The sequence below is a fragment of the Brienomyrus brachyistius genome, chromosome 20 (genome assembly GCF_023856365.1).
Source record: "Brienomyrus brachyistius isolate T26 chromosome 20, BBRACH_0.4, whole genome shotgun sequence".
NCBI lineage: Eukaryota > Metazoa > Chordata > Actinopteri > Osteoglossiformes > Mormyridae > Brienomyrus > Brienomyrus brachyistius.
In genome coordinates, this window is record NC_064552.1 from 8,802,358 (window position 1) to 8,822,530 (window position 20,173).

At 45.9% G+C, this 20,173-nt stretch overlaps 2 protein-coding genes across 5 annotated transcripts in view; one reads left to right on the forward strand and one right to left on the reverse strand.

The window, feature by feature from the left end:
* Positions 1–20,173, forward strand: part of LOC125716013 (inorganic pyrophosphatase-like) — a 156,173-nt gene that overhangs the window by 79,236 nt on the left and 56,764 nt on the right. The gene's annotated exons all lie outside the window — the stretch shown is intronic.
* The window catches only part of pald1a (phosphatase domain containing paladin 1a), a 56,820-nt gene that overhangs the window by 9,159 nt on the left and 27,488 nt on the right, over positions 1–20,173 (reverse strand). For all 4 annotated transcript variants that reach the window (XM_048988218.1, XM_048988217.1, XM_048988219.1 and 1 more), the window contains exon 19: positions 43–198. In XM_048988218.1, coding sequence (XP_048844175.1) covers positions 43–198 — 156 coding nt within the window. The remainder of the gene's footprint in view (positions 1–42; positions 199–20,173) is intronic.

The window sequence follows — 20,173 nt, forward strand, 5'->3', positions numbered from 1 at the left end:
CCAGCTTCCACTGAGGGGGGGGGGGGGGGGGGGGGCGCTCACCTGGTACATCCACTGGCTGAATGACCGCTGCCAGGAGTCCTTCTTTTCCAGGTGCAGGTAGGTGTTGAAGAGGATGAGGTAAATGTACCGCTCGAGGAACTGCAGGCTCTTTAGCAGCGAGGATTGCATCTCCTTTTCCGTTTTGCCAGTCTTAATCTGCAGGACGGGGGGGGGGGGCACACACACAACAATGGGGTCAGTATAAAAACCAATAATCCGTAATAAGTAACACTACTCGACTGAAAATGTACACTAACTAAAGAATCAACGAAGGAAAACAATGCAAGCCGTCAGCCCCTGTGCAAGTCAAAGCAGCAGCAGCCATCACCAGGATTTCCCCTTTTCCCACAATTATTTACCTCGCAGCCTCTCATCACATCAAATATCCAGCTTCATTCGACATTGTCCCATGCTGACCAGGGTCATGTGACCAGCCCACTGACCAGGGTCATGTGACCAGCCCACTGACCAGGGTCAGGTGACCAGCATTTACTCATCATTAGTGTGCACATAAAACTATTAAACTAAGTACACAAAATAAGTTACGGTGCTTAGATCCCGACACTGCTATATACAAGAACTTTTTTCCTGACACCTTTGGGTGAGCTATTTACTAACATATATTGTGTGTATATATGTGCATTTTTTTTTTTAGCTATGCCAATCCCTAAAGCATCTGCTTCGTTTAACGCTTACGTGAAAATGCGACACTAAAATACAAGGGGTGTTTCTCAATACCAAGAACGCAAAGATCATACTTGTGGTCTTGGCAAGACCGGTCTTGCTAACTTGCCTCCCGAGAATGAACCTGGGCCGGAATGAATGATGGGATTGGTCTCGTTCGAGGTGGATGCAACCGATGTAATCCTTGATATTTGGGGTGGGGTAAGAACGACACGACTTTGGGACCTGGGTTCATGAGTCGATAGTGCAAACCACTGCACCAGCCCAATGCGAAATTTCACAAAATGAAAGGAAAAAAAAAATCAATGAAAAAACACTCTGGTGCCCATTTGTACAGCAAGGCGGCCATTATGGGCAGAAGACAATTCAGCATGAACAAAGAGAATTCATTTGGTCAAGAAATCAGGCCCCGGGCCCAAACCAATGTAATCCAACCCAAAACGATAAACTAGGATATTGCTTCCCAACCCGGTCCTGGGGACCCACAGACGGTCCACATTTTTGCTCCCTCCCAGCTCCCTACCAGACAGTAGATATTTACCAGGAGGTGGGAGGAAACAAAAAGTGGATGGTCTGTGGTTCCCCCAGGACTGGATCGGGAAACACTGAACAAGGAAATTCCTGCTTCTCGCCTTCCTCCTCCTCCTCATTGACATCCATCTGGTAACTGTATATTACAGCTCATCAACTCCCCAGACGCAGGCCAGCCGGACACCTCACATTTACTGACCTACACCAACAGGTTAACTTTTATATTGAAGTCCCACGAATAATCACAAAGACAACTGTCACTTCCATTGCAGCGCACAACAATGTTGACGCTCTCAATAAAAGAGCAAGTTTATTTTTATAGCCTTCATGGGGTATAAAAATAATCATTAAACATTACATGAAGCCTGGAAATGGCCCTATACATAATATTATTCCCCAGGCCTGATCATGAAGTAGTAAATTTGTTAATGACAAAAGAATGATGCATTACAGTATAATAACATCCTATACTCTTTAAAAGTAATTATCTTTATTTAAAATTGTCCTTAGTCACTTTTGACACTAGATACACAAAAGTTTCCAAAGGGTCAGTCTATAAGTGTTTAAATTCATTCTTTTTTGCCCATTTCCTGCTTAACAGTGTATTCATGTTAGCGCTCATATATGTACTTACAGTATTCAGTGCAAAGCCTTCTTCACAATTATTACTACAGAGCAGTTTTTTGTTTATAGGAGTAGGTGGGGGAGGGGGGTAAGCTGCTTTTTCCTAAAGGTCGATGCCTGTGAAAATTAAACACCGCCGCACTAACGCAGGAGGAAAGCTTGGGCCCACACCGTAAATCACGGCACCAGAGACTGGTGCAGAACGCACACGTGGGGCCACGGCTCAGAGGAGCCCAGCTATTTCCACGAGCGCGGCCGCACCGGTCGGCGGTGGTGAGCGGGGAAACACTGCGGGCTGCCATCATCTTAGGGCTTTTCATCTGGGAGCCCCTAAGCGAAAAACCAGGAGACGCCGGGGGCGGGAACGTAAGCGATAAAAACACGGCAGCTTTTGTAAACAGCGAAGGGTGAGAGCGGTAAATCATCGCGGGCTGAGACAGCAGCTCGCGGCCACAAAGAGGCCGGATTCATGACCGGCTCCCCCGCAGATACGCCATATCCCCTCCCTGCTGGAAACTGAGGAAGTACATCAGTAGGAAATTAAGAAAAAAAATTATACTCTTACAGTCAAAAGCATAGGATAGAGTTCAATACTGGGGGGGGTGAATCCTTGCATGGTGAATCCTTAACTGGGACTGGAAGGTTGGTAGAAATGTGTGCACCACACAGCCTGCATAAAACACACTCACAGGCACATTAAAATTCATCCTGACTAAGGACGACCAGCGCAAAGTTATTTAGTTACACCACACCCTCCTATCCTTAGCGCCATTATAATTTTTTTTTTTTTCGTGAATTTGCATCTACATCCTTGAGAAAAATCAACTGGTGCACGAACAAAATTGCAACCACGTGTGGGAGGGACGGTGAAGAAAATGCACAGCGACAAGACAATATGGTGGTGAGAATCACCGCCTCCGCACTGACTGTGCACCGGCGTGACGGAACGACAGGGTCTGCAACGCAACACAAGCATGTGCCAGAAACGTCCATCCATCTGGAAGAATCTGACCGAGAGGCTGCTCGCACGCCGGCCGTTTTTAAGCGGACGGGAGGACATGTTCATGGATCCGAGGGTTTGCTGTAATCAGGGCAGTAGCGCATTAAATGGAACAGACATTCAAGGAAAGCGCCGGGCTTTCGGATCTGTCAGGCGGTTACCTCACCGCTTTGCTGATTCAGTACATATTCGGAGGATCAAGCCTGGGAGCTGGCGGGAATCATAGTCACTTCTCAGAGATAGACAGACATGAACATCCATCCTGGTCAGGGCCACAGGTGGACACCAGCAGTCACTTCGAAAAGAGGATGTGTGAAGGATGAGTGAAGGACAAGTTTTGGCGTTTCTTCATTTTTATAGCATCCATAAATAAAGTCTGATGCTTGTCCAGTGGGATTTGGAGGGGTGAATTTGTATTTTCCCCTCCCTTTTTTAAAATAAGCCCTGGCTCTCTCAGGAATATTTTATCAACTTATGCTGGTGCCAGGTGGACTATACTCACAGATGCTTAGATTGCCTGTTTACTCCATGTTTACTCCAGCTTAGATTGCCTGTTTACTCCAGTTATCTTCACGCCGCATTATACTATACAATCACGCCACGCTAGCATGAGCTGAAGACTTCAGCTACTTCAAAACACTCTGCAGCGTCTGGGGGGGGGGGGGGGGGGCGGGGATTTAAAAAAATCAGGGCATCATGCTGACTCTCCTGAGAGCAGGGCATGGGGGGGACTCGGGGTCACGCTACGCATGCTACCGGCCATGGGGTGTGATCGGCCCCCGTTCGGTCCGTTCAGCCCCCGTCTCTCTACAGGCCACTTTGGACACGTTGCCCAGCCACAGTGACTGAATTGCAGCCCTTCCCAGGTGGCAATTACAGGATGCTGGTAGAGAGCTGACTCACACCGAAGCCCACACATATCTGAAAGTGAATCATAATCATCAGGACGCCCCCTCACACAGCGCGTAGGCAGCCCGGACTCCAAAGCCCAGCTGGAGACAGGATGTTGCCCAAGGCCCCACCGGTGCCCAAAATCCCAGTTCCGATACCGGTGACCCCTGGAGGTAAAGAGATCACAAAGGCTGCACACGGCAGGGAGGAGTGACCAGCTCTCCCTACCAGCTGAATCAAAGCACCTAAAAGCTAACTGAAGCTCTACCTAGGCATTACAATGGAGAACTTCAGACAGGCCGAATTATTTTAACACATTCAGCTTGCCTACTGCAAACATTATGCAATATTCCGGCATACAGCTAACCCCGAAAGGGGAAAAAAAAAAAAACTACATGCATTTACAGTTTTATACGTTAAACAGAAACAAAAGTTTAGAAATGATAAAAGAGGGAAAAAAATGCTATACTATTAGTTGAGAGTGAAGCTGAAGGACAGAGCTGACATGTAGGGGCTTGTTCTAGAGCAGATGACAGAAATTGAAATTTTGCTAGCGGTCTAGCATCTGATAGAAATAAGAGTAATTGCCTTGAGGGCGAGAGGCGGGATGCATGGAGCAGAACCAAGCTGCTAAACTTTGGTCCTTTGGTGGTGATGCAACTGCGAAACCAGTACTGGAATTCATGGTGACATCATTGGGGAAAAGCTCTAGGCTGTGAATAACCCCCTCCAACGGTGCTGCTTTTTTTCTGCGACCAGCCACCGGGAATCTACTGACTAGGCTCCCGCAGGATCGCTATTCGATGTCAGGAATGGGCTCCTTTGTGCGGAATTGATTGCTCAGGCCTTGAGGGTCACCTCAGGCATGGAGACAGCCATGTTTGCTTTGCAGAGTTTTCCGTGACCAGGCCTGTGTTACAGCTGCGGGGAGCGGGGGGCAGGGCGGGGGAGGAGTTAACGTGGCATTAGCAGGCAATCAGACAATCTGCCACAAGAGACTTGCCTGTGAAGCTGAATTAGCCTCCTTTTACATCTGTGGGTACGGGGCCCTTGAAGGTGGCTTTGCACTGGCTTTCCTCATTTGTTAGGGTTATGTTAAAAGCTCGTATACACACACACACAGACACACACACAGTGCAGTACCGAGTGACTCTGAAACTACAGAAACTCTCAGATGGGACCTGTGCTTGATGTGATTGCCGATGGCACCCATTAGCCATGAGCCTCTAGAATGCTCATGATCAGCCCGTGGTGTAGAGAGGGGCACACACAGCACATTCAACATTATCCAGCATCAGCATCTACACACACGTTCCACATGTAGCTGAACACTGAAGGCCTTGTGGACGGCGGCTTGCTAACTGTTCTTGTCAATGAGACTTTAATTACAGAGAAACATGCGGAATAAACCCCCGCCAGGCTGAACTGGAAAAGACGCGCAACGCTTCAGCGAAACCACCGGCCAATGATTCAAATGCGAGTGCAACCCCCTTAAAGCGGGGGGGGGCCAATGGGCAGGTGGTGACACTATGAGCTCATGTTGGGTCATGACTACTTCAAGCTTGTGGAGTGAAGCAGGTTCAGAAAGCCTGCAAGGTGCCTCCTCCTTCCGACAGGACAGACATGACCAGACATCCATCCCACAGCAAAGACGGGCAGGATGGAGGCTCTTCTTCACCAGAGTAGCAGGTGCTGTGTTCTCAGGCCCCGGTATGAGTTGAAGTAGCTCAAATTCAAATTTTATTTGCCACATAACAATTATCGGTATGACGTGCAGTGAACTGTTATTTTATGACATGAAACGGAACAGTGGGATACAAATGTAGCACGGTTACACAGCTTTAGATTAACTAAACGTTAAATTAACAAAGTTAACAAAACATTTAAAAAAAACCATGAGATTAAAAAAAAAAAAAAGATGCATATGTCAGAATAATCAAAACAATAGAGTCACATATAAGATTTAAGTTAAACGTAGGAAAAATTCAAACTCAAATTCAAACACAAAGACCTAATACGTCCTTAGCATCAACAAGGAAAAGGCACCTCTAAACAGGGGCTGTGAGACACTGGAAAAAATTCACATAGTGGAATTTAAAATTCTTGTGATACATATTACCATATTTATAAAACAATTCAGGGTGTCAAGTTTGTCTCATGTCAACGTAATCACTTGCTTTTGCTCAACACCGTCTCTATGGAATCCACAATACTGTGGGATTTCCGTTGCCTCCTTCACACACACTGTCCATCAGTCCGACAGCAAGGACAATAATTATTATGAATGGCTCAGACAGCGTGCGCAGAGCTCGCACAAAAGCAGCAGTGGTAAACAGACTGATTCAGACAGCTGGACATATGCTAGATAATCTTGAATAGGAACAATCATTAAAACTGCTAAATATTTTAGCACAACTTACTGATGGTCCCAACCCAAACGACTACCGTGCTCCTCGCAATGTTACAACTGCATGTGCATAACATGCAACGTCAATATTAAGAAAACGGATTGTGTACTTCCACAGTAAACCAGGTAAATGTCACTCCGTACCCCTGAGCAAACTGGGATGCTTCGTTCAGTTGAACCCGTGTACCACCCGGAACAAGTCCTGCCCCACGCCGATCAACACCGAATTTCACCTAACATGTCCCTGCCCACCACGCGGCCATTCATCCGCCACAGGAACCAGCCGTCGTCTGCATTTAGCAGCCCCACTCCATCAATAGGGGCCTATTTTTCCGGGGCCCGGCCCCCTACTCCCTCTCCCAGACGTCTGGAAAAGGCATCGAGCTCCCTCTTGGTAATTTACGGCAGGTCCGGGGGGAGCCGGTGTCCCCCCCCCCCCTTCCGCGTACGCGAGAACGCCGGGGGAGCTTCTGTGTCACAGCCTTATCAGCGCTGGTCTCCACTGCGCAAAAGCCCCCACAACCAGAGCTGGTCCGCTGCCAAAGGTGAGAGCCATAACTCTGCCGGCCTTCGAGCCGCGATGATTGATGGCCTCAGAACAGCTGGACACTGTGTGAGATGGAGCCGGGCCAAAACGAGGCTGGATTCCAGTGCTGGCGTCACCGGAGAGAGCCGGACTGTGACGCTATGCAGGCCCTCACTGTGGAGGGGGCATCCATCACCCCAGAGGAGCTCTTCCTATCACAATAACCCTCCACATAGATACATATGGTCTCCAGAGCCTAAGAACTTGGTGGATTATCACAGAACGTGTGTGCGCACGTGTCTGTATAGATGCATTCGCGTGTATTTCTGTGTGTATTAGTGTGTTAATCCCACCCTAGAATTTCCCGAGAACACCACCTTGAAAAAGATGCCAGTAAACACACAGTCCGAACAAACAGTGTTCCTATTGTCCAGTTATTTCGTCAAAACCTTGAAATGTACCCAGCTGTAATTTTATTTAATTTCTATATAATTCCTTATCAGACAGGAGTGGATCATGGGGGAAAAAAAGAGGTTTGGTATGGTTGTCCATATTTGGGCAACGACCCAAGGAGTCAAAACAGTGCTCGTCGTAAAAAGCTGGAGATGGGACGACCCACACGGAATGTCTCAGTGACCCCCCCGCCCCACCCCCCATGCCCTCAGTGCTCTGTGTAGACTGACCCCGGGGTACGGACACAGGTATGCTTCAAAAGGCCACGTAGCGGTAACCGTGCGCTAGCACAGGGCAGGTTTACATACGGAACACGACTAGGCACATGACATGAGCAAACATATGCTTATGCCTGAAGGTCTGTTACAGCTACAGTGTCTTACAGTTCAATTAAGTAGTAGATCCCAACCTTTTCATGTCTGGACCACAAAATTTCACGGACTGGGAGGCGGGAGAACAGATCATAAATCCGGGATTTCTTAAGAAAACAGAACGTGTGAATAGTGGTAAAAAAAAAATTATAATAAATTACAGAAAACACATACAATCAACTGCCATCCTATTGAGTGACGTCTGATCGTAGTTAATTCCCATGACAGCCTTAATAAAATTTACTGAGACACCTGAAGCAGATGTAATGGTTGTCAGCAGGCACATTCCGCCATGTGCACAGCATGCAGCAAGAACCAAAACAAACTGATTGCACTGCCAATACAGAGGTTTCGGTATCTTGCGTTATACAGTATATTTGACCTCTCTCCTATAACGATCGAGATATGTCCAGACTGACTAATGTTCTCAATTCTGAGACCAACCCCGGACACAAGTCGATGGGTATCTGCAGTTTTATTTCTGGAATTAACCAACCCCTCCGCAAAACCTCCAGTGTTCCGCCGTCTGGTGGAACACACGGAACGAGGGTTGGAAACCTCTAACATAAAGAAAGTATGGAGATTTTCCGTGGGTATTTCTTTTTTGATATAAGCTGACCACTCCCACCTCTACCATCTAAGATAATATGCCAGAGAGCAGAAATTGGCACTATTATTACAAACATGATAACTGGATGACATCATCATATCATTCTCCATCTTTAAAGTACATGCATCACTAGGTTAGAGTACAACTGCTCCCCCCTCAGATATAGTAGCAGATATAAGCTTCATCTCGACTGGCCGAACCCCAAAGCCGGGAGATAATGTATAAGAAGAGGGGAGAAGCAAAAACAGGGATATCAGACAGTGGTCAGAATGCAGAGGTTTTAAAGGAATAGAGTCTGAGGTTGGCGATTCGGCCATAAGGCTGTTTTACTCAAACCCAAAGATTTACAGCGCAATCCTGTTTTGCCAGCATGCTTTTCCTACGGCCCACATCCTCACTTCATCCAGAGAGAGGCACGAGATGTCATGACCCCTTACCCCCACCCCCACCATTTTCTGAGCAAACTGCCCCTTGCGGGGTGCCGAGAGCGGAAGAGACCGAACAGCTCGGGCCTGAGAACATGCATTAAGTGAGCTGTGAGCCTCGATCCTGCCTGACATAACCACATGCATAAAGATGCATAAAAACCAAGGGCCATCTGCCTTTTAAAGACATGACAGAGGGCATGTACTTCAAATTTTCATCTATAGGTATATATTGTACTTTTATTAAACCAATTCAGATCATTGCTATACTCAGTATATCAAAGATCTACTGAGAAGGACTCAAGATCAATATCTTGAAAGACTGGTGGATTCAGATTTCAAATATTCATACAAAAATAAGTTTTACATGTAACCATGCAGAGATAAAAACCATGCAGTCCAATGTAGAATGTACGTAGCTTCTATATACAGGTGATAAACATAAGGTAGCCATTTGTGTGAAGGATCACAGCATTTTCTCATGAATATCATATGAATTCATGATGTATATTCGGAACTAAACAGTCAGAGACACTATTTATAAAGCATTTCCATATACTGAAAACATTGGATTTCAAATCATTCCCAGTTATTTGCTTGCAACTTTGCTCAGCGACAACTCATTACCGATAGTCATCGTTACCTTACTTAATGTGACACGACTACCAGAAATTGCTATTTAAAAATGGAAATAATATAACGAACAGTATCTATTGAGTTGCTCAAACATCCACAGTCAGCTTCCAGGTATTGCATCTGCGCAGGTAAATCAGCGCTATTGTACCCGTCATCCGTTCATACTTTGCCCCTCAAACCTAGCTGTTTATTTACTTAAATACTGTGAAAGTCTCACGGTATCTTCATGACACCTTCATGACTTCTGTTTCGATTTTCAGACATTCTGAAATTTACAAAAAATAAAAAATTAAATAAAAACAAACAATCTGGTAACTTCTCACTGAGAAACTAAATGAAAAGCACACTTGTAAAAAAAATGCACTTAAACATTTGTGTGCTGTTATCTAATGAACCGATCTCAGACAGTGCAGCATCATATAAGCAAAGTGGAATTTACATCAGCGTAAATAAGTTCTGCGTGGATCAAGGCTTCAAATAAGTTTAAAATGCCTTCATTACAAATGCAAAAGATGGTTTGCAGTGATTAAGGGCACCTAAGCCATGCGTGATGAAATTGTGAAGTTGGATCAAACTAATACGAGGGGGGTTGACAATGGTAGGGGGCGACCCGGGAGGATGGAAATGTGGGTGGGCTGCAGCTTTCTGCGCCTGTCAAGCAGGACTCAAAAATTCCAGGTCAACCAACTGCTTAAGACAATGAACAATTAGAAATTACTGAAACAGAAATAAATATATATATATATTGTATATATGTATATATATAAAAACGAGAGCCCAATGAACATGATTTGGACTTACCGTCCTCTTCGTTCGTATGTCTGAAAGTTCGTAAGTTGAAAGTTCCTTAGTAGAAGACCGTCTCTATATATAATGAATGCACACACATATACACACACATATAGACATATACACACACACACACATATATACACACACACACACACACACACACACACACACACACACACAATGTGCATCTCTCAAAGGAGAAAAAGAGATGGGATTTGCGAAAAGGAGCTTTACAATATACAAAAAAAAAATGCATCATTTTATGGCAAAATGTTTCAACAATTACACTACCTGAGCATAATAAAAGTTCAGTTCAGTGAAAATAACAGCAGGCTGATCAAGTGTCGACTGACCAAACAGCCGCTCTTCTGCTTCTCCATGTGGAACTCCGCAGTGCGCAGATATCCAATTAAAGTGAGAACACCGGGCCAGCTGCATCGCTTCAGCACGGCACTGGGTCAAATGTGAGTCCGCTGCCCCTTTCACTTCCTGTTCCTGGGCAACATGCCGTATCGAGTAACACTCAGATTACCGCTGCCTCCAGTTTCCAATAAAGCCAAAAGGTAAAATGGCTGCCCCCGTGAAGTAGGAAGTGAGATCGTTTCACTGAAGGTCTTACGCAGTACTTGTGTCCAATGCATTTTGAGTTAAGAGGCTGCAATACAGTACAGACACTTCTGGGGCTACAAATAAGATCCGTTACCCAAGTGCTTTTATGTCGATTTTGTATCGTATGTCGGGAAAATAATAATATAGAACATAATAAGAATAATTATACAGTAAAAATAACTTGTGACTACATACAGTACCGTACTGTACCTAAAGCTGACGAACCGCTTAAGTCACGCAATGTTTTCAGGAGCGTCACAAAGTAGTACGCGCGTTCATTATTACGTACCATTGTATTTAACGCAAATCTTTAATAGGCATTATGGCAGTCTGTTCATAAGCACGAGACGTCCGTAAGTTGGGAGTTCATAACCTGCGCACTGGTTGTACAAAGATCCACCCATCAGAATTGAGACAGACATCAAACTCTTCTCAAAACATCTGCACCACCTATTACCAACATCATCCATGCCCAGAATTCTGTCAGAGTTCTAAGGATAATATGGCAGGCCTTCCCAAACCATGTCGATCCCCGCTATGAGACAGCCGGACCTGCCAACAAATAACCGGCAACACCGAGGCACAACTTTCAGCTTTTCAAAAAAATAAAAAATAAAATCAATACCGGCAACGTTTCACCAGCTGCTCGAAAGCACAGGCCTCATTCTGCAGTCAGGACTGTGGCGTATGTGTGCGTCAGATACAGCAGTCAGAGCCCACAAGACCCCTGATTGTTTCCCCTCAGAAATAATGAAACCCCATACCCCTACTGTGCCACTTTATTATTGGATTGGGTTGGGATAATGTTTCCCTATTGGCAAGGTCATTCACATCCCCCAATCCCTCCCTGGCCCCAAGAAAAAAAATATATATCCCATTTCCTGGTTTTCCACAATGTGTTCACAGATAGGGGTAGAAAGATCCATTCAGTCTTTAAGGGCACACAGACTGCAAATCCACCGTCCCAAGCAGAGCAAACACCTGTCTGCGCAAACTAAATGGGCTGATATTGCTGCCCCCTCCCCCCCAACGTTTATTGGGTCCCCCAAACCCCAGCGGGAACTAAATCCCACCAAAATACCCTTCCCCAAAGTTGGACCGGGGTAGAAGTAGTTTATAGATGTGAGATGTCACTCAGAAGAGAAAGGACCCCACGCCTGTACAAGAATATGACCCAAAGCTATTATGAAGGTGCAGTTAAAGTGACAGTTAGTGATTTAATCAAGGCGGAGGGTCTTATGAAAGAATTCAGGGGTGTCGGGACCCGGCTATTGAGGAAGAAAAGCAGCCTGGTGTCAAAGTCAGGGGGTCAGGAAAGGCAGCTTAATGGATTCAGCAGACAGGAGGCTACCCCCCCCCCCCCCCCCCCGGGTGTGGGCAACACATAGACGACGGAGGGAGAGGTAAAAAGCCGGACTTAAGAAAATGACAGTTTCAGTTTACCTAAGTTTCTCGAAAACTGAGGTTCTCTGTGCAAGAGAGACTGTTGCAAATATCGTCAAGAGCGGTCAGAGTGCAAATCAACTAAATTATTTATTATTACCATCATTATTAATGGATTACATCCTGAGCACTGGCTCAGCAAGCCACGGGGTTATTCTGCGCGAGGCTGATGATTTACGGCGTAGGATGGTTATCCCAGCATGCACCTCATACCACCTACAACCTCTGCTCATCCAAACAGAGGTGAAAGAGGTCATTGACCACTCTCAATGCCCCGCCCTTTTTCTCAGCAAACATGAGTCAGAAGAGTCTGGAAACCTCAGGCCTAAAAATATCCTTTAAGTGAGCGGTGTTCCTAGCTGGTGTTTAACAACATCAAAAACTAGTAGAATGTATTAATGTGTTATATGATTTAAATCATTAGAACGTTTCACATTTTACTCATTTATCTGATGCTTTATCCAAAGCAACTAACAGTAAAGGGTTACAATTTATGCATACCCCTGCTGGGATTCGAGCCCACAACCCTTGTGTTGTTAGCAAAGTTGTACTCGCTGAACTACAGGAGCCCTTTTATTTTCCACGAGAGTTATTTATAACCTGTATCATATTAAAAAGATCAATGCTTTAAACTCAGCATGACGTGTTGAGTTTTATCGTCTGAAAATTGAGATTCGACCCCATGTCACAGTTACTTTAACTTGAGACCTTAGCTGCCCAGACGCAGTCTACCAGCGACAAAGGTGCCTTTAGCCCCCTGGGGTCCAGGACACACCCCAGCATGGAGGTGACGTTGTCACCGTAAGCAGGAGGGACTCAACGAGCCGCACAGCGGCTATTTAGAGCAGTCAAGCTGTTCATACTGACAGGTAGGAAACATGACCTTTTTTATGGGTTCTCCCCTGGAAGTGAACTTTCGGGACACGAAGTGCAGCTCCTGACTCGGTCTCGGCCTGGATCCACACGGGAAACCAGTATAACGCAGCACATCGTGCCATTCTGCCACAGAAAGCAGCACATACCTACAGCGCACTCCTGAGCAGCTTCGGCACCCAAGCGCTAAGCCTCAACCCAAACACATGCCGCACAACGGCCTCTGCGCCACATTGTACGCTCTGGCGGCTTGCAAAGTAAACACTCTGTGCTGCCTGTTTACCGAAGCGCTCGGCAAGGCCCTCCCATTCTGACACACTGAGGGAGCCCAAGAATTCAATTTAGCATCAGTCGCACTTCAGTCCAGAATTTTCCGACTGATTCTGCGCCTGGATGTTATATGTCAATTATCAGCTGCCGATACCACTGACAGGTCGTCCTCAGCCTTACTGATATTGTGATGGTTTGTTTCCCTCTTTTCTATGGGCATCTAAAGCCCCGATATCCCTGGGGACGGAGTCTTACTTACACAAGCGATCATACCTCCTGAACATATATTATTTTATGGTTATAAATCTCCTGCTTGTATATGTGCACTTCCATCCGTTTTCTAACCATGTATCCTGGTCAGGCTCAGAGGGAGGCCATGGAGTCAAATCCAGGAGGCGAAGGGCACAAGGCTGGGACACACCATGGGTGGGATGACAGTCCACCATAAAGCATACATGCGTACAAACACACACACACACACACACACACACACACACACACACACACACACACACACACACACACACACACACACACACACACACACACACACACACACACACACACACACACACACACACACGGGGTCCAAACCTACAATACTAGGCAAAACTGCTACTTAGTAGGCCAATCTACCACATTCTTTACAGACCTTTTCTAGAAAATAAGATTAGAAAATATACACGTTTTAAAAAAAAAAAAAAATAATAAAAAAAAAATTCTGCACTACTCAATGGAGTTCTCAGAGATAGTATTCATAGCTTGGGTCCTTATTGAGCTAGCATCGGAAATTCATTGCAGAGTCTCAAAGCACTTATACTGAACAAAAATATAAACGCAACACTCTTGTTTCTGCTCCCATTTTTCATGAGATGGACTTAAAGATCTACAATTCATTCCAGATACACAATATTACCATTTCTCTCAAACATTTCTCACAAATCAGTCTAAATGTGTGATAGTGAGCACTTCTGCTTTGCTGAGATAATCCATCCCACCTCACAGGTGTGCCACATCAAGATGCTGATCTGACATCATGGGTAGTGCACAGGTGTACCTTATACTGCCCACAATAAAAGGCCACCCAGGAATGTGCAGTTCTTTGCTTTATTGGGGGTCTGGGGACTCAGAACCGGTCAGTATCTGGTGTGACCACCATTTGCCTCATGCAATGCAACACATCTTCTTCGCATAGAGTTTATCAGATTGTCAATTGTGGCCTGTGGAATGTTGGTCCACTCCTCTTCAATGGCTGTGCGAAGTTGTTGGATATTAGTGGGAACTGGTACACGCTGTCGTATACGCCGGTCAAGCACATCCCAAACATGCTCAACGGGTGACATGTCCGGTGAGTATGCTGGCCATGCAAGAACTGGGACATTTTCAGCTTCCAAGAACTGTGTACAGATCCTTGCAGCATGGGGCCGTGCATTATCTGTCTGAGTGGCTGGTCTCAGACGATCTTGGAGGTGAACCTGCTGGATGTGGAGGTCCTGGGCTGGTGTGGTTACACGTGGTCTGCGGTTGTGAGGCCGGTTGGATGTACTGCCATATTCTCTGAAACGCCTTTGGAGACGGCTTATGGTTGAGAAATGAACATTCAATGCACGAGCAACAGATCTGGTTGACATTCCTGCTGTCCGCATGCCAATTGCACGCTCCCTCAATGCTTGTGGCATCTGTGGCATTTTGCTATGAGACAAAACTGCACATTCCAGGGTGGCCTTTTATTGTGGGCAGTATAAGGTACACCTGTGCACTACCCATGATGTCAGATCAGCATCTTGATGTGGCACACCTTGTTCAGTGTATGTAAGTCGCTCTGGCTAAGGGCATCTGCCAAATCCTGTAAATGTAAATGTAAATACACTACTAAAAATATCCATCCATCCATTTTCCAAAGCACTTATCCTACCGGGTCTCGGGGGGTCCGGAGCCTAACCACTGCACCACCATGCCGCCCTACTGAAAATATCTTTCAGCAACAATTATTATTAGGAGTCATACACAATGATTTAAGAAGACATTTGAGCAAACGTGTGCCTATATTCAACGTCAAGTCCTCATTAAATGGGGAAGATAAGCATTCTGTCACAGCACTCAGTTAAAGTCCAATAAAGATAAGCTAAATATTTCACAGGGTGGCCCTGATCTTGGAGTAATTTTACTTTGTTTTCAACATAAGAAACACATCTTCATTTAAGTGAAGGCAGCTGAAACGTCATTCCCACACAAGAAACTTCCCAATTTCCACATGCCCCCCCGGCCAGACCGACACACGTGTTCCGGGTGTCATTCCCACAGCCACATTTTTAATAAGGGAGAAGAGCGGCGGTCCATAACTGAGCCGCTGTCTCCTAAAATAAAGTTCTGCTCTGCTGGATCCCGGAGACATTATAACCACAGAAACCGGAACACGCTTCAGGCATCCAGGTTGGGTTTTTGAGGGCAGTTATTTCGGGTCCCCCGGACCAAGGCAATGATGGGTTTAGCGAGAGAGGATAATGATAGCCATCTGACATGGCACCCTCAGCAACGGAAGACACGCTGCAAAAATGTAAGGGGTGGTGGGGCGTCACAATGCTGAAATGATAGATTAGCGCTGATACGAAGAAACGTCTAACACATCGACGCCAACAACAATACAGACAAGCAGCGTAACCCTGAGAACGAGGACAATTAGAACAGCCCACCTTCTGAGCGCAGAGAGGCTTTTGTTTGTGTTTGGTCTTATCTGAAGCTTGTAGCTTGCAATTATTCAGTGCATAGTTTGTTCACACTTTAATTCGGCTCTCAAAACACCAGCAAACGAATTATCAAAAAAAAAAAAAAAAAAAAAAAAAACATACCCCAATACGATCATGTAGTGTGTCTTCTGACATGCAACACTACCTTCACTGACACATGCCTACCTTCTGCACCTGGTGCGTCCTGCGGACGCAGCAGGATGATGGAGACGGCCTGCAATTATCACTTTAAAGGCCGGCGTTTGTTAGGGCAGTCCTTGGGCTCCAGCAGAGGCCAATTCAAAGCCCCAGCACAAAGATCCCCCCAAAAAGATGGTAGCACCCGGCCCCCTCAGAAGGGGACTCCCGTTACGTACATGCGCTCATCCTGCCTGCTGTCCAGCGGGATTCCCATGCTCTATCGCCATCTCTGTTCTGCACGTACATGCACGGACACAATGATGGGAGCAAATATTTAAAAAAAAATAAAATAAATTTATCACTATCACCAAACAACATCCTCCATAACCAGAACATCAAACGTGCCCAGTTATACAATGAGACGTTCCAGTGGTGCTGAGATAAAAACGACGGACATGAACTTGGCCGAATCAAAGTCATCTGAAACGTGGCCTGCAGAGTGGTACGGTGCAGCTAATCACAGACATCGTGGGAGCGGATTACAGAAAATCCTGCAGCTTTAGCATTCTGTACATGAAAACCACAGTGTGGAGACCACAGTTAATGCAGGGCGATTAAAAGTAAATTTAGTATAGGAAGTATAGACTTCCTATTCAAATTAAGAAGTATTACTACTACTATTACTACTACTACTACTACTACTACTACTACTTCCAACTTCCAACCACTCATACTGTTCAAGATCACAGTAGGAACTTGAAGGCTGGATAGGGTGTCAGAACATTGCAGGGAACACAGACACATAATCTATGGGTAATTCAGAGATAGACGAACCACTATCAGCATGTCTTTGCACTGTGCGAGGAAACTGGAGTACCTGAAGGAAACTGGCATTAATCATCATAATTATTTAGCTACAACTTGCACATAGCAATAAAACTCCATGGCTTATCGAGTCTTTGGCCAAACGGTATCAGTTCTCGTGGCCCGGCTTCGTGATTAATGTCCACGTCCCACATGAGCAGGTGCTGGAGCAGGACGGCAGCCTCCAGTGCGTGTTAAACCCACCGGTCAACCATCGGCCAAAGGCCGAGACCGGATCGGCCCGCGACACGCACCGCTCCTCCATCTTCGGCCTCCCCGTACCTCAGCGGACACGGGTCCCCGCCGGGCGGGAAGTCAGACAGGGAGATCAAGCCGTCGCTTTTCCGCTCAGCTCGTCTGACCGGGGAGCGCAGGATATTACAAAAAGAGGAAAATACGCGTGTGCTGAAGAAGGCGTCTTATATTACCCAAAAGTAACTGAGAAGCAGCGCTGCCTTCAACCAGCATGAAAGCATTCTTCAGCTTGGGTCTCCAATGGGACGGTGCATTTAACAACTTCTTACACTCATACACCGTCCCGAATCATATCAGCCGAGCGTTCTTTGCTGGGTAGGAAGACGTAGGCCTGTACCTGAACTCAAGTACAAGTGTAAACGCTGGCTAACCTCCTTCCTTCAGTCTCCCTGAGGTCACACGCTCTCGAGGTCCTGGCATCTGAGTACAAGGGCTCTCAACTCCCTCTTTGGCAAAAGCCCCGACTCCCTAATGAAGCCCATTACTCTGCAACATCAGCACAATCAAACAGGGTCCAGCAAAAATGCACAAAGCTCACCCACAGAATATAACTAGCATTGTGCAGAATCAACTATATGAAGTTAAATATACTTCTAATAATATGCAATAATAAAAGTCAACATAAGGGACTGGTGGGTTTGGCATACATGTATGAAAACATTATGCTTTGGGCCTGTGAGCAGCATGCAAGGAAAGGGCACAACTAAGCAAAGCAGGATTAGGGTTGCTAGTTTATGCTACTGATTTAACTAAACTACCACATCCTGCGAGTAATGCGGATGCAAAAGCCGTTGGTCCACACTCCGGGCTTCAACTTACACCTTTAGTACGGCAACCAAATCAAGCAGCCCGAGGCAGAGCGTCACCGAGAAACCAGACATGTAGGCAGAGCCCTGCGGCCTGGCGGTGGACAGGGTTATAAACACACTGTGGAAGCCAAAAGCAGGGAGAGGCTACCCTTCCAAAAGCACAAAGAAAGCACCCCATTAAAGGCACTGAAATACAACATTGCAGATTATGCAAAAAGGATTACAGCATGTGGGCGTTATTTCCTCTTAACCCCTTCCTGACCTGCCATGGTCCTGTTAATATAGCAAGAGCGTGCAATAATTACGTCTAGCTTGTCTACGGGAGAGAACTGGGCTGCTTTTGTTCAGGCTAAATACCGTTCACACGTCCTCTGTTCAACGTTTTTGTTTTTTGTTTTGTTTCAGACTAGATACACGGAGCTAACCGCAAATCGTCTTGGCGTACGGGAATTCTGAAAACCCCCAAAACTGCAGACGATATCTGATATTGCTCCACAGCCTGTTTACCCCAAGAAAGCACCATGAAGCAATTAAAAAAAAAAATTTACGGGGAGGAGATGCAGCGCATCTGTACCGAATTTCACTCCCGGCACGTGGCGAGCGACACAAAAGCTATGAGGCCAGATCGAGGCGTAGCCGCTGGTAGCCAGGAGACAGTCCTGGTCGTGTTTCACTGGTGAGACGGGAGCAAAGGCTTTACCGGTCTGTCTCCAGGTAACCTCACCCCCCACTCCCTCCATTCGCCTCTGTGTTTTGAACCCAAGCATTTCCTCTATCAAACATACATCTTCCAACACATTGCGGTCTGGAAGCCCGGCTGCCGTGGAAACAATCCGTGCCTCTCCGGGACCTGCGCAGTGGGCGCACATCTGGCACTGCTTATCTGTGTGCCCCACCACCACAGAGAGGCCAAAGGCCAGGGGGGGGGGGGCGGAACAGGGTGCCAACCCGAAGCCTGCCCCCTGGGGGCCAAGGGCGGGGTTACAATTAAACACCTCGATAAAGGAGATAACCAGGTGTGACTGTCACTGCATACAAGATTGTGGATCTCTCACGCTCTCATGAAGAACAGCCTGTCAGAAAGAGGTTTGGGGTGGTAGGATAATGGACTAGCTCCCCTAAGAGTACTGGATGTGCAACAACACATTAAATAAGGCCAGGTTCTTTATGCAGAAGAGGCAAAAACAGAGAGGCACTATGAAACCCGTTAAGATGTGAAAGAAGCTGCATGTTTCCTGCCTGTGTGCCGCGGAGGCGTCAGCCCGTGCCTGTTACGATCCGCGTGGACAGCACAGGGTCACTATGAACACAGAGTCACTATGAACACAGCAGAGAGTGTCAAAGTATTATATCCGGTAGTGCAAGACATATCCAGTCTGTATACCTTCTTAAAAATGTTCACTATTACGATATAATCCAAATGTGAACTCAATTATAGCAGTTTCCAAAATAAAAGATCTTTCTTTTTAAAGGTCTAGCTATTTTACCTATAAGTAAAAACATGCCTTTCATTGAAAGTTAATTTTAGATATTCATTAAAATGAAGGCTTCCTGACACAGTATCTTAAAAATTAAAGTCCATCTGGGGTGTTTTTTTAATTAAAATTTTCCCCACATACACAGCTCAAGTCCTCCCTGAAAACAATGCTGCAGTCATACAAGTAATGATTAAAAAATTAATCCTGAACTTCATTCAGCCTGAATGCAGTTTTATGTGTGAGCTGTTTGACTACAAACATCAGTTATCACCAGAATAAACATACAACAGACTTGAAAGTGTGTTAATGCCACCTACAGGCTACAGATGGAATAAATAAGTGCAATGTCCATATACAAGTCATAAACATCATTACTTTATCAGTAGATAATTTCCAGCACATACATGGGACACACGCAATTACAAAATTGCCCTCTGGTTACCTGCTTATGTCAGAAAATCATTTCGCATCCTGAGACGCCCCACAGTGACGGTAACCATAAACACTCAGTTGGCGGCCATTGCGAGAGGAAGCGGTTCAACACGGTCATTTGAGGACTACCCTAGTAACCGAGGGTGTTGGGGGGTTGGCCATCATTACCGTTAGCTTGTGTAATTTTAGCCTATAATTTGTAAGCGGAACTCCTTTCCGCCGCGAAGGCAGACCTTATTTGAACAAGTGTCGGAAAAACAAACCATTAACTTCGGTGGGTT